The sequence below is a fragment of the Carya illinoinensis genome, chromosome 8 (assembly GCF_018687715.1).
Source record: "Carya illinoinensis cultivar Pawnee chromosome 8, C.illinoinensisPawnee_v1, whole genome shotgun sequence".
Taxonomy (NCBI): Eukaryota; Viridiplantae; Streptophyta; class Magnoliopsida; order Fagales; family Juglandaceae; genus Carya; species Carya illinoinensis.
The window spans coordinates 15485788-15502400 of NC_056759.1; the positions used below are offsets into that span (position 1 = coordinate 15485788).

A 16613-nucleotide genomic window follows, 5' to 3' on the forward strand; every position below is an offset into this window, starting at 1 on the left:
AAAGCAAAATGTTTTCTAAAATGGAACAAAAAATTTCTAGGAATCCGTCTACCTCAATCTCATGCCCCAATTCAACCACATATTCATAGAAAATTCTCATGCCCCATTACTTTCTTTCAGAAACAAATAGCACATAATGAACTATATGCTAAATTAAGCAAAAATAAATAAACAAAAGTCAAAAGTAGTGGAATGGGAAGAAGTAGAATTTGTGGATGATAAAATAGCTCAAGAGGTAGGCAGGAAGGGAATTTCTCAGGAGGAAGGGGTCTCGAAGGGTGAAAGGGAGAAAGGGGAAATGATTGTCTCAGTGTTTCTTGTCTATAAGTAAAATGACTCGTTTCACTACATCTTTAGGTCATGTACAGCTACGCAGGAAGTCCCCAAAATGGGAAATGCAAATGGTTATTCTTCCAGCTTGGGTCAATTCATGTCGACCTAAATTGACCAATCAATAATCAAGTCATATTGGATTCTAATTTTTCTAAATGAAGGAGAGAGAGCATTTGGGTATTGTTATTTTCTTTTGCAGGTATAGAAATAGTTGAGGCTATTGTCTCTTTTGTAGTGAAAAGTTTTGGTGATCTACTCATTGAAAAAGAAAGATATTAATTGGCTAGAGCGAGCAACCAAGTCTGGCAATTGCAAACTGAAATCGAAAGAATCCAATGTTTACAGAAAGATGCAGATGTGAAACTAAATGAAAACAAGAGTGAGCATGCATAAACAACTTGGTTGAAAGCATCAGAGATATTGCTTATGATGTCAAAGATGTCACTGAGATATATGCCTTCAAAGATTCATCCATGAGGGGTTTCATAGGTAGGCATAGAGAATTTACTTACGAGTTGCATCTTAGGTAGGTCAAACAAGTCGCATGTGTTGTCCGGTCAACCTGATCCAATCCCTATGAATTAATAAATGGATTTCTGTGTTGTCTAAGGTTAACCCATTTAATAAACTATCGGATTCATGTCAAATGTGTCTAACCTATTTATTATTTCAAATTTCAATTGAGCCAAAATTGATACCAACCAATATAACACGACCCATTTGACATCCTTAATTAGATTATTCTCCTACTAGGAAGGCAAAATTACTTAATATTTATTTCACATATGAATTTAATCATTTGTCATGAGAAGCCTTTTCGTCCCAATTATTTTATCTAAGAAAATAGAGTTTTCTCAACATTTTCAAAATCACATATCTAAATATGAATTCTAATGTAAGATATTTGACTTTGATACCACATGGAAGAAGTGAATACGAGAATTACTCGATAACGATATATGTTTGTTACTTTTCAATTTGTAGTTTTTTTCGACGTCAAGAAATTGCTTTTACAAGTAACAACGTCTCACATGCAATTGAGAATTGTTTTCATCCTTTTAACAATGGTAATAATATTCAAATTGATTGGTATATATGAAATATATAGATTATGCGTGTCCAACAAAAGTACTGGCCGAGTCTGATTCAAATCCTCGCGCTCTCTCTCTCCTCGAATATTATCCTAATAACGCTCCCCCCACTTTTAGAGAAAGAGAGTCTACCTTCTCTCCGAAACTTCCTAAAACTTGACTGAACTCTGAGGGGGGAGGAGCTTTGGCTCCTTCTTCCTTCTTGCCTCCCTCATCTCTCCTCTCTCTTATCTCCTGTTTTTCTTCCTTTTTTCAAGTTTTGTGTTTCAAGCCAACGTATCGTGAAAGGTTGATCTGTTGCACACTGGTGTCCAGTGAACACCATGCACCCCACCGTAGGAATCTTAAGGCTAAGATCTTCTAGATAGGCAAAGAATTTTGCCAAAAAGAGCAGCGTGTGAGCCACAAGCGCGGTTTGAAGTTGGCGCGTGAGATGCACACGCCTCCGCCAGGGGTGATCTTGTTGGACCCTCTAAAAAAGTGGCCCCTAGCCAAGCCTTGACACACTCACTGACATGCCTAGTCGGCACCATTGATGAGCCACCAACATGCCATGACAAGCCCACGCAGCAGCCAGCCAACGCCCATGACTCATGCCATGGGCCATTTTCAACACAAGCCAGCACCAATCAAGTCGTGGCCCCCCATGGGCCCCGCGGCCAAAATAATAATATTATTTTATGTTATTTCCTTATTTTAGTATTACTAGGAGTTATTTCCTTATTCTAGTATTTATATAATTCCTTATTTCCTTGTTTTAGTAGTACTAGGAATTATTTCCTTATGCTAGTGTTACTAGGATTTATTTCCTTATTCAAGTACCATTAGGAGTCTCCCCTTGTAAGACTATATAAAGGCCACCCTAGTCTCATCATTATCTTTTGACAAATTCCCTTTGTGGCTAGCTTATTTGTTCTTGAGATCTCCTTCGATGCTTGGCACTTGGACTATTTGGGTGCAACCCGTGTGAATCCCAAATAGAGATTCAACACATTGACGTTTGTGGACGGGTGTTGTTTCATCTATCAATCTATGAGCAAGTTTGTTTCTCTTTTCCATTATTGAGTTTCATTCTTGTTATTATTGTTATTTGCATTACTCTTTTTACACTTAACATTATATATCACGCCCCATATCATCCCAACACACTAGATCTACTTTGCCAAGTAGATCTAGCCTTGTTGGACTATCCCCTTCGTATTTCCTTCACTTCCATATCATCTCATCACCATATTATCATCCATAATCCTAGATCTAAACCCCTTTTATCATAAAGCCCTAGATCTACACTAGATCTAGTCCCTCCATATTTACTACCATAAACCCTAGCCTCCATAAGAATTTCCTATATTTTAGAAAACCTAAAACACTAGCCTCACTTCCATATTTACCATAATACCACCCAAGGGGCGCCTACCATAGCCACATCATACCATTCGGCCATCATCATTCCATAATCATATCATCATCATCCCATACACCATACCATCCCACCAAGATCCAATTAACAAACCACAACACCAATCATCCATATTTACCAAATCCCATCACTCAAGTCTAGATTCAAGTAACAGGGCACGCAAGAAGGATAGGCTCATCGGTCATAGTTGGATGAAGTGGATCTAGAGAATCATAGTGTTTAGGGACTAGACCGAGGTCCCTAACAGATCTGTTGTAGTCACGCGCGTCTTTTCTGGTTCTAGGGCCAACAGATTCTTCAGTCCTGACTATCTGCCATACGTCCAAGGTGGCGTGTGTTCCTCACACGTCACCTCTACTGCTTTGTTTGGTATTTTGTTTTTCTTCGAAGGTGGAAGATGTGGATCTACAGCTTTTCAAGTTGTAAATCGTTACTTTCCCATATATTTTTAATTTCTGTAATGTTTTTTATTTTAGAAAAATAAAAATAAATAAAACACATTGCCTCTTGGACATATGTCCATAGATTGTGTCATCTGCTCCGTCTTAGATGGAGTGTGAGGTATGTTAACTTTGTCTTAGACAGAGTTATGTTGTCTCTTAATTAGACTTTGGATCTGTAGAGATATGTAGCATAGACTAGACTATGTCAGTACAATTGTGTATTGGGAAGCCATTAATGTTATAGTTGACTTGTAATGCATGTTTTGGGTCAGATTTATAATGTCCATTATTAATGAATGCAAGATGCTTTTATCCAAAAAAAAAAAAAACCATAATTACACGGGGACATAAGATAGAAGATCAAGTAGAAGATAAAATTTTTAAATTATATTTATTTCTATCTTGTTCATGTTTTGGATGGTTTTCCTACATCAATAATTTGGTCTTGGTAGCGATCGAGAAGTCTAACACAGTGCTAAAAAGCCTTTGGTCGGCTAGCATCAGCTTTATCCAACTGTTCGACTTATAGGAATCTTATATATAATACCCAAATTTCAATTTTGCCCATAATGAAATAATGAAATTACATAGATTTTTAATAGGTCTCTACACATAAATGCTATTTTGCCCATTATGATCGGACCAAAATCATACGCTTCTAGAAATGTGTCAATGACTTGGTTAGGTCACCTCATTGATCACATTTCAAACATTACTTAAACCTTATATTTGGCAATTATACAATGTATAATTTATGATTTATTAAGTCCATTAATTTAAAATATTTCCAACACAAAGGTTTTCTCCCCAATGTATACGGTTGTTCTCCTCCCAAAGTTTTGTGTTATCAATAAAATTGGGGTGTCATTTCTCTTTCATAGGAAATTGCTCATCCTTTATGCTTTATCAATAAAAGTTGGCTTCACATTCAGTTATATTAATATGTTGCTAATTTGGCTAGCTCATCCCATTTTAATGGTTAGCCAACTTTTTAAGACTCTTTAGACGGTAGATCAAGTATATATATATATATGTCCATAGAAAGCAGTAGTACTAGACATGCATCCCTAATTAATTTGTAGACAACATGAGCCAGCTAGGAAAAGAGTTTATTTATTTGTATTTTATATTTGGATAATTAGAATTCTGGTCCAATCTTTTATGTTTTATGCCTTAACCCATATGGTAATTTAGGGCATGGAAAACCAAAACGTCGATTAGAATCATGCAACTCCACCCTGTTTAAAACTATAAGGAAATTAGCCATAATCAATCTGTTCTTGAACTACTCCATTATTTATAAAATTCAAGATGCTGTTTATTTATAGACAATCATGAAGGCATAATATGATACAATATCTAACTAGACTAATGCGTACTCTGATACAATAAGATATATAGTCAATTTATTCGCATGATTGCACACATTAATGTTACAAATGATCAGTACTGAACACAGAATAACATTTCACTCATAATCAACTTCTAATTTTAAAGCAATTGCCAGATCTGTTTTACGTGATAGCCATCACATGACCTTGCAATCGGTACTGTCAGCAGCCGATGAGATTTTGCCTGTTACTTTTGTTGTGATGTTTGCTCCTAGTTTTGCAAATGCCTTGCCGATTCGCTCGCGTTTCTGAAATTTGAACGATTACAAATTATATAATGAGTCATGTGTAATTCTATAGAGCATATACACAAAGAAACAGTAAATGGAGATTGTTGGTTCATCATTCTAATTTATCTTGCATGCATGCCAAAGAAACAGTTCGATGAAGATCTATAAATTGGTTTCATGTAGAAGTACTGACTAAATAGTCATCACAATGCTTTAAATAATCATCGACTTGACTTACCGCATTAGTAATGGTTTCCCATGCATAGAAAACATCACCTTTATTCTTTTTGGTATGAAGTGTAGATTAATTAGATTTAGGGCTGTCAGTTTTTGACACAAACGAGACATGTAAAAACAGAATTAGGGTGAGAGTATTCCAGTTTGGGTTAATTCATGTCGACCCAAATTGACCAAATCAAGAATCAGGTCGTACCGGAATCTAGTTTCTCTAAATAAAGGGGAGAGAGTATTCGAGCTTATGGGTCAATCCATTTTCTTTTGGAGGGGTGAAAATTTTTGGTGATCTATTCATTAAAGAAGCAAGGTACTTGGCTGAAGCAAGCAACCAAGTCCGGCAGTTGCCAACTGAGCTGAAACGAATCCAATGTTTACAGAAAGATGCAGATGCGAAACTTAATTAATGAAAACGAGACCATGCATGCATAAACAACTAGCCGAGTTGAAAGCATAAGAGGTATTGCTTATGATGTCGAAGATGTCATTGAGACCATATGACTTTCAAAGATTCATCCATCAGTAGGTGGGAATAGAGAATTTACTCGAGAGGTTTGCTTAGATCTTAGTCAGGTCAAACAAGTCGTGTGTGGTGTCCAGTAGACCTGATCCAACTCGTATAAATAAATGGATTTATGTATTGTGCCAAGTTGACCTATATAATAAACTATTGGGTTCCGGTCAAACTTGTCTAACTTGTAATTTATTATTTATTTCAAATTTCGACACGCGCGAACCAACACGACATGACTTGTTTGGCATCTTTAATTAGATAAAGCAAAATTACTTAATATTTATTTTACATATATATAAATAGAGTTTTGCTACATACAAGTAAAATCGTGTACTAATCTGCGTACCAATACTGATTCTTTCATACTTAAAAGTTAAATTAGCACTGTTTTCAATACAATCTACTTTTTGACCAATCACAATAAATTGGTGCACATATTAGTACACAAGTATGCTTGCAACTATACTTTTTCATATAAATATATATGAATTTATTCATTGGTCATGAAAAGTCTATTCGCCCCAATTATTAATTTATCCAAGAAATTAGAGTGTTATCAACTTTTCTAAAATCACATATATATCTAACAATGAATTCTAATATATATATATATAAGATTTGACTTTGAGATCACTTGGAAGATCGAAGTGAAGGCGAGAATTACCCGGTAACGATGTATGTTTGCAGCTTTTAGATTTCCAGCTTTTTCCTGCACATATAATTGAGAATTGTTTTCATCCTTTAATTTTAGCAATGGTAATAAGATCCAAATTGACTGGCATCTTTGAAATCCGGGTGAATCCGGGCGGATAACCGCCCGGTTTTTAGAACCCGGATCCGGATCCGGATCCGGATCCGGTTGAACACCCCTAGTATGAATCATGTGGGTGCAACAAAAGTAATGGAAAATAAGATATATAGAAGAAGTAGAAGAGAGTACTATTAAATTAGAGCAATGCTAATTGTATTTAAGAAAAACTTGTAAAAAATCTACTTGTTCACGTGTCAGTTATTGATATGTTAAAAACTATAAAATTTGAAGTGGAAGATTTTAAATTTTAAAAGAAATCTCATAAAATGAGTCTTGTACGTTTTTTTAATTAATTTGTAACTAAAACCGTAAGTACATATATTACTACTCATTAAATTATAGGATTTTAAGTCTTCAATCCATATATATATATATATGTATGTATGTACGTGTGTGTGTGTGTGTATATATATATATGTTTCTGGGTGTATATAAGTATCGGAATGGACGATAATGATTCTTCCCATTTCAAGTAAAATGGATAAATATCCATCTCAAGTAAACTGAATAATATCCATTTAATATAAATATATATAAGGTATTTTTGATAATTTCACTTGACAATATTTTGTGAAAGAACAAAAAATACTTAAAATTTTGCATTAAAATAGCTATCCATTCAAAGTGAGTGAATGAGGATTCTTTTTATTTGCATCTTCTTAATTCATTAATGCATCGTTTTACTACGTTAATTTTTGTTTTATCATTAATTAGAAGTCACACGTAGGCTAATAAGTAATTTCATCATCTATACTTCATGTTGCTTATAATAGGGATGACATACCCGTACGTTATCTAGTGTGAGGAAAACATGTACCTGAGACGTGGAAATTAGGTTAGATGCATTTGCGAGTACTTCTAATTCATTTAATTCTTCTTTTTCCTACATCAAAAAATAGTATTTGCTGGTCAGCAAGAAGTACTACTCACGCATGCATGGTTGATACACAAATTTATACACACATACGTACGTACCCATATACATCCATATATACATGACGTGTGCATATGCTAAAACTTTACGCAATTGTTGATGTATGCAATTTTCTATATATGCATCATAATTGCATGTTTGGAAGAATAGAATATATAACTCAAGTAAGGAAAAATCTGAGCCAAGTCGAGTGTAAGCAAATGAAAGATGGATATGTTTGAATGAGAAAGTGATATGATTGAATATATTAGGATTAATTAGGAAAGAATTTTAGTGTAGAAGACAATATATATATATATACTAGTAGTTGGGCAACGTCCAAGGGACGTTCGTCCAGTGTATAGAAATATTATTTTTATTAAGGAAAAAATTTTAAATAATAATGTAATATTTTTAGAAAAAAAATATATAAATTCTAACATCAAATAGTAAGATAGACTTAAATCAGTTTTAAAGCATTTAGAATTTATAAAAAAATAAAAAAATAAAAAAATCTTGAAACAAACATGTGCAGCATAGGAGATAAACTGTTAACAGTAAAGGAACGTGCATAGCACGTTTTCTTAATTTAATAAAACGATTATTTTTAAAAAGTAACAAAATTTTTATAAAGAAATAAAATATTAAGGTTTTTATAAGATATTATTATTTGATTTTAATGTTTCATAATGAATTTAAATTGATAAATAAATAATATTTTATTAGGATAATTGTATTCGTAAATGTAGTTGGTAAATAGATTTAAACTTAATTATTCTACATTTCTCTTTGTTTATATAAGGAATGAATAAAAATTTTAAATCACATAAATAAATTGATATATAAATTATAATTTATATAAAAGATCATATATATATATAATAGAATATAGAATATATATTTATATAATTTACATAGATATATATATAATAGAATATATATATATATAGATATCTAATATACCTCATAAATAAATGATCATCAATGCATAGGTTACAGGATCATGCATGCTGCATGAATTTTAATAATTATGAATTTATTCATAAGTGATTGGAGAGAGAGAGATTAAAAAATTAAGAACTTTTAAGAAGAGAGAGCCACTTTAATTTATTCATGTAACTAACGGCGTTAATTTTAACGGTAAAACAACAAAAACCGTTAAACCAATAAAATTCCGTTAGATAGCCACTTTATATATATAAAGATATATATAGATATAAAAAAGAGAGAGATTACCTGGTGATTAAAGACTTCTAAATTTGCTTCGGTTGCAATATTGATTTCCTAAATCAAAAAACATATCGCTTTTATCATGCTAACAAGAGTACTGATCATATATAAGACTCAAATTTACTGGTATAAAATAAACAATAACGATACCGTTTAAGAAAATTAAAGACAATTATACCTGATGATCCGATAATTTAGAGACATATTGACTTTCATTTTCATCCTTTTTGACCTGCACCAACAATCAATTGCTTTATAAAAAAGTCATGCAAGATTGCCCACTACAAGAAAAACAGATTTTTGCTTCCAAAATTGCAAAAATCCGGTTTCTCTTGTAGTGACCATTCATATTATATAGATCTAAGAAGAATTAGTACAAGACACATATTATAATTAAGTCGATTAATGAGAGAATTACTTGGCCAGATTCATCAACATCTTGTTTCATTTTATTCTCGTACTTTTCCTGCATGAGAAAGTTGTTGCAGCTATTAGAAGGGGAATTCAACAAAATTAGTGTTATACATTATATACAGGCATGGAACCAGAATTACGTGATCTGAGGAGGATCCAATTAATTCAGCATAAAAATAAAAATATAATAAATATTAATTAATATTAAAATAATATATTAAAAATCAACTTATATTTTGCTAACAAAGGATATAAAAAGACAAAAAAAAAAAAAAAAGAAGGGATCTCATAATTATAGTTTATGGTTATAGTTTATATACATACATATATACATATACTACTGCATACATACACAAGCTAGATTGAAATTTACACAACGAAATATACGTTTTTATGTGTCACGCATGCTTTAGAAAAAGTTTAAATCAGTCGCGTCAAGCTTATGTGAATGAAGGAGGCTCTATATGATGGAATAAGAGAGGGATGTGATTAAATATATTAGGCGTAGGACAAAGTTTTCGAGTATCCTCACATTAATCCATCAAATATAAGCATGACTTAATGTGACCAAGCAGGAACAATTAATTTAAACAACTATGAAGTCAACAAAAATGTTTATACCTGAAATGGGTCTACTTCCGTTTCCGATGAACGTTTGATGTTCCGACGGAGTAAAGCGTAGTTGTCCAAGAAGACTGCATCTTTATGGTGTTGAAAGTTTTTCTTCCGGTAACAGATGGAGCAGAGGTCATAGCTATTACTGGTGGAATCAAAGCATTTGACGCAAGTGAAATACAGTCCAGTAAGAAACTTTTCGCAGCCATGACAATACAGTAGCCTCTTGCTTTGATGCAGATAGAACAAGGTGATAAACTCGTCGAAATCCAGGCTGCCATCACCATTTACGTCTAGCTCCTTGAGCAAAGAGCAAGCAACACTTTTGGGAAAACTGTCTGGCAGGAAGATATCCAAGAAATCAGTTAGGCTTATTGTCTTATTTTTTTCCAAATTCATCTTTTGGAAAGCATCCCGGGCTTCCTCCTGTTGCTGCTTTGTCGAGTTTGCGTAATAAGCTTTAGCAACCTCACGGATCTCCTCCATTTTCCCCTCAGAACAATTTTGCAATGTTATTGCATGGCCGGACAACTCCAGTATTTATGCAAAGGTTAGAGGAGGCACGGTTTCACTGCCACTTGCACAGAAATTGGCGTGACATGAAATACTAAATTCGAATATTCACGAGTCCCACTTGAATTTAGAAATAAGTACAGAACTTGTCCTCATATATCCAAAAAATAAATATAACAAGTCTCCAAGTTGGTTTTACATTACAACTACTCTTTTCCAGTATTATAATTGTAGGTCCTGCAAGCAGCACATCATCATCCTGCACAGATCGAGAAACATAGCCAAGTGGTTTTAAAAAAACTTATCTGTAATTGTGAGTCAATTCCAACTGTAACTAGAATCCAAAAAGCTTTGGTTTTGCTTCCAAGTTGTAATTTTCTATTGCAAATTTACACACTTCACGATTTGTTTTTAATGATCAGTTCTATAGATTGTTGCATTCCTTGAATCTTAGTACGTATATACGTAGATGGTCTGAATTTTTTCAGGGAATCCAGTCTCATGTATGTAAAGCATTGAATGGTTCCATTCCATGCAGGTTCATTGCACTTTGACTTGGTAATAAATTTTTTTTATTTTTTTATTTTTTTATTTTTTAAAGAAGAAACACTTTGTAATAAACTTACTACGTGGTGGCCAAGGGAAAGTTGCCACGAGAAGTGCAGTACGTACTCTTCATTGTACTCTTTTCGTCCGCTTTATACAGAGGACGACTTAACAACTTAATTGGACTTACAAAAAAAAAAAAAAAAATGAGATCGCTCTTTGTTATTCATATTTTTCAATTTTTTATTCATATTTTTTAATCATTTTAAAACAATTTTCAAAAATATAAAAAAATAGCAACCCACTAATAATCACTTCCTTCATCATTAAATAAAAAAAAATTAAAAATAAATATTAAAATGCATGAGTTTTCAAAATGAGGTGTTAAAGTGAGTGGGCAAAATAACATTTTTCTTATATGAATGATGCATTGAAATTAATTTTGTGAAGTCAAGTAAGGGAGAAGGCCAAGAAGGAATAGCACTCTAAATACGTACCCTAATACGTAACCTAGAAGGGAGAGTGCGTGGTCCTGAGCGTGGAATCAGAAGGAATGGTGGCATTGCCTCTAATCGGATGACAAGAAATTAGAAATATTAATGGACAACGACTCAATAGAACGCGGACAATATTCTGGTAAACGAGGAGGTCACTGTATTATAATACAGGGCCAAAGATATAAAAAGAAAAATTACGAGTTCCACTTGAGTTTATAAATTATAAGTACGAGTTCCACATGGCTAGGTTAATGTATTTTATCTTTTTTTATTACAACTGCACTCTTTATTATCTATATCTTTTCGATTCTTTCAACCACTTCTTAAGACTTTTCAACTTCGTACATAATTTAAAACGTGCGTCTTCTCAAAAGACATCTGTTCATCATGATCCACTTGTCGTAAAAAACTAGGTTTACCCGACAATAAAGTTATAAAAAGACTTGGAAAGGTTTTCTAAGCTGGAGCAATTCAACCAATTTGGACAAAGAACTTGCGAATTATATTGAATGGGAGAGCGGATTAAGTGGGTCATAATTAGTAATTTCTCTGCCAGCAAGTGGCATGGAGCTAGCTTGGCATTTGGTTCACGCCATTGACGGAATACAGGGCACTATCGAGGTGCGGGCGTCGCTAGTGACCCAGCTAAATAAACAAGTCTCACGTAAGCTCTTTGTAAAATATTTTCCCCATTGTTTTATGGTGAGAACTTATTTAATGGTAACTTTATGAAATGCGATAATTGGAAATGCAAATGGAGAATGTTGAATTTGAAGAGAGAAGAGGATTTTAGAAAAAATAATTGAATGTATGTATACTAATACAAACTCATAAAAATGTTGGGTTGGGGAAGGTCGTTGGAGGGTGGTGGAGCTGTTGGGCTGGGCTGGGCAGTGAGATTCGGTGGTGGCATATAGCGAGGCTGGGGGAGAGGGATGCATGGAGAGAAAATGAGGGGTGGTCGCGCGGGCTGGGGGAGAAAGAAAGAAGGTGAAAAAGAAAAAGAAGAAGGAAAAAAAAATGAGAAAGGAAAAAGGAAGGGAAAATAGATCCAAACCTTTCATCTTGGGATCTTAAAATTGATCAAACAAAAAGAATTTAAAACAAAAATTTAAATTAAAACACTACAACAAAAATAGGTTTTAGTGACAGATGAAACTGTCACAAGAAATGGAAAAAACATCACGAAATATATTTGGTGACGGTTTCTGACCGTCACCACCATTGTCACGTAATGTGCGTCACGAATTACATTTGGTGACAGTTTACTGTACAAGCGTCACAAAAAATATTTTTAGTAACGGTTGGAAGTCTTCCGTTTGATGTCACGTTCGAACGTGGGATTTTTTGTGACAGTTGAAATCTGTCACAAAATGTAACGTTCGAACGTCCAACAAAACATTCGAACGTTAACCCGACTGATTGACATTCGAATGAGAAAATTTGACGTTCGTTGGTTATAGTTCGAACGTATCATATTTACGTTGGAACGTCAAACAAAACGTTCGAACGTAAATCATTTAAACATTCGAACATTGTATTTATTTTGAAGGTGAACATGTTCGAATGTTGGGTCGTACATTCGAACGTTAGTTCTAATGTAAACCAACATTCGAACGTTTGTTATATACATTTGAATGTATAAATCAAAAATACTATTTTCATAAAATTAAAAAATATACAAATTGTATCATCATATTATACCATCAAATTAGCAACTAACAAAGTTTTATATAGTTGCAAAATTAGATATTAAAAGTTCTATACAATGAGAAAACTGAATTGATTTCATTTCTTCTTCTTTCCTCGCCCACCACGATTCTACTACAGTGACATAACACGCCTTATCTGGACTCTCATCTCCCTCTGCACTTGTTCTTAAACTTCACTGCACATTCTTTCCTCCTGGTCTCTATGTTGCTCCTGCAAACGCATTTCTAAATCAGACTATTCCAAGAGAGACTTCAACTCTTATTATCTTGATCTCATATACTCATTTGATAAAAAAAAAAAAAATGTTGCAAAATAAGTAACATTTTAAAAGAAATACAAATAAAAATTAAATTAATGACATGTTGCATAATTTAATAAATTATTCCCAACATATTCAATAAAAGTTCACAAATTTTTTCAAAATGATATCATATATTTCCACAATATATAAATATATTCACAACTAAATTTACAATATTTTACATATTTCCAACAATTTTAATAGATACTGTAATATACAAATTCACAATATATAAACATATTCCCTATAGAATAAACTAATTCACAAATCACATATACATATGCACAATAATAACTAATTCACAAATACCAAAACATAGTCACAAAAAAATAACCATAACATATGCTTCAAATTCCCATACACAATTATAAAATATATTCATTTTAATCTATAAATATACACAAATATTTATATTTTCATTTTAAGAATAAGCATACACACAACACAAATTTTTATTTTAATTCATCATATTACATAATCCATATCACAAATATTTTCTTCTAATTCATTAACATAAACAATTCAATTCCTTCTAATTCATTAATAATATTCAATTCAAAACATATTCACAATATATACAATCAAAATTCACTACTCAATTCACAACATTATATCCATATCTAATCCTTCAAAATTCACAATCAACTCACATTATACACATCAAAATATTCATCATTATCCACAACAAAAGCACAACAAAATATATAAACATATTAATAAAGTTTAGAAATATACCTATCACTCACAATATCCTCTTACAAATCACAAGTTTTAAACAAGTCATAACAACCAATCCTTCAAAAAAATCACAACTCTAGTTAGTTAAAGACATATATATAAAATGACACAAAATAAATATCATAAAATTGCAAAACATTTAAAGGAAAAAAGAGTTTTTCCTTACCAAAATCAATGGAGAGAGCAAAAATATTAATCATCTCTCACTCTACTCTCTCTCTCTCTAACCCTCTCTCACTCTAACACACACTCTCTCTCTAACCCACAACCCTCTCTCACCCTCACTCTCTCTTTCACACATGAGAGAAGCAGAAGAAATGACTCTACTTCCTCCCGTGCGTTTATTCATTAAAACTACTCTGATTTGATATGACGTTCGAACGTTTAAAAAATAACGTTCGAACGTTATTTAACTAACGTTCGAATGTTAAATTTTAACGTTCGAACGTTATTTTAAAAATGTGTGGGAAATTTCCTGCATTTTTTCACGTTCGAACGTATATGTATATACGTTCGAACGTTTAAAAAGTAACGTTCGAAGTTAAATTTTAACGTTCGAACTTTAGTTAAAAATGTGTGGAAAAATTCCCGCATTTTTTCACGTTCGAATGTTAAATTTTGACGTTCGAACGTTATTTAAAAATGAGTGGAAAATTTGAAGCATTTTTTCACGTTCGAACGTATATGCATATACGTTCGAACGTTTAAAAAGTAACGTTCGAAAGTTAAATTTTAACGTTCGAACGTTAGTTAAAAATGTGTGGGAAGATTCCTGCATTTTTTCACGTTCGAACGTATATGCATATACGTTCGAACGTTTAGAAAGTAACGTTCGAACGTTAAATTTTAACGTTCGAACGTTATTTAAAAATGAATGAGAAATTTTTCGCATTTTTTCACGTTCGAACGTATATGCATATACGTTCGAACGTTTAGAAAGTAACGTATATAGCACTAGACTATATATATAATATATATTATATACTTAACTAGTATATAATATAGTGTATTATATATTATATATATATAGTATATAATATACTGCAGTTAGCTTATCCAATTTTAATATTAAATCATTACGCTTCAAATTTCAATCTCTTTAAATTTGTAATAATTGTTCACAAATGATGCATTATTTTATTTAAAAATTACATAAAATTTAAATTATAGTCATATTTACCAAATACTCTATCTAACGTTAGAACTACACCCACTAACGTTCGAACGTATGTGAAAGAAATATACTCTATTATTATAAATAATATATAATAATATATATATAGTATATTAACTATATATAATATTAACTATATACTATAATATATACTATATATATTAACTATATAATATATTATATATTATAGATTATATGTAATGACTATATATATAATATATAATGAGTATATATATACTATATATATTATATAATATATACTAGACTATAATGAGTATAGTATATAGCACTAGACTATATATATAATATATATTATATACTTAACTAGTATATAATATAGTGTATTAAATATTATATATATATAGTATATAATATACTGCAGTTAGCTTATCCAATTTTAATATTAAATCATTGCGCTTCAAATTTTAATCTCTTTAAATTTGTAATAATTGTTCACAAATGATGCATTATTTTATTTAAAAATTACATAAAATTTAAATTATAGTCATATTTACCAAATACTCTATCTAACGTTAGAACTACACCCACTAATATTCGAACGTCACGAATTAACATTCAAACGTTGGCGCCAAAAAATATTACGTTTGCACGTAAAAATCTTTAACATTCGAACGTTCATGTAACGTTCGAACGTAAATTTGCTTACGTTCGAACGTCATACGAATTCTCATCTAGATTTAGTGACGCTTTAGAATTGGTGACAGTCCCCAATCAGTTTAGTGACGCTTTAGAATTGGGGACTGTCACCAATTCTAAAGCATCACTAAATCTCAATTTTGTTGTAGTGAAAACACAGTAGCTAAATAAAATAAAATAGTAAAATCCAACAATAAAATAATTTAAAATAAAGAACATTTTAAATAATAAATAATAATTAATAACAAGAAAAACACATTGAAATAAATTTCACACTTAGAAATCATGAAACAATACAGAAAACAAATCATATTAATTTTAAAACAAGAGAACTAATATTAATAATAAATAAAATAATTATTTAACTAAAACACACGAAAATATAAGATATCACACTTCTCATAAACAAGGTGGGTGCTCATTTGAATGAGATAAGTTGATTGTTAGGACTTCGGGCATGGACTAAATTAATGGTTTTTTTACTTTAAGTTTTGTTTTGTAGCATGTTATTTAGTTACTTTAATATAGTTTTTTGTATCTACTTACTGGTTTTACAAAATGCCATCATTTAAATATGTTTACACTATCTGTTTTTATATTTAATGAAACTAAAATGTTGTAAGTTCTAATAGGCACTGAGAGTTTGAACAACATGTTTTCATTCAAACAACATTGTCTACATTCGAATAAAAAATTTTCGGTTCCAACATCCAATACTGCGTGCCAAACTATATACAATTTCCTTGCCAAATGTCCATTTGAACTACAATTTTACGTTCGAATAGAAATTTATGTTCGTTCGAATGATGAACCATCAATTCAAACAATAACTCTG

The 16613-nt window shown here is 31.8% G+C and overlaps 1 protein-coding gene and 1 long non-coding RNA gene across 2 annotated transcripts; both read right to left on the reverse strand.

The window, feature by feature from the left end:
* Positions 1-8615: 8615 nt before the first annotated feature.
* On the reverse strand, positions 8616-9099 carry LOC122318573. Its single transcript, XR_006244871.1, has 3 exons — positions 9029-9099; positions 8789-8842; positions 8616-8664 (listed from the first exon to the last, which is right to left on the reverse strand). It is a non-coding gene; the product is annotated as an uncharacterized LOC122318573 (long non-coding RNA).
* A 540-nt stretch (positions 9100-9639) lies between these two features.
* Positions 9640-10125, reverse strand: LOC122274453. The gene has a single exon (XM_043083488.1). It carries the CDS (start codon positions 10123-10125, stop codon positions 9640-9642), a length of 486 nt encoding a protein of 161 aa, XP_042939422.1.
* Positions 10126-16613: the final 6488 nt, after the last annotated feature.

Coding starts and splice junctions, on each gene's coding strand:
- LOC122274453 (XM_043083488.1), bottom strand. CDS start 10,125: ATGGAGGAGATCCGTGAGGTTGCTAAAGCTTATTACGCAAACTCGACA.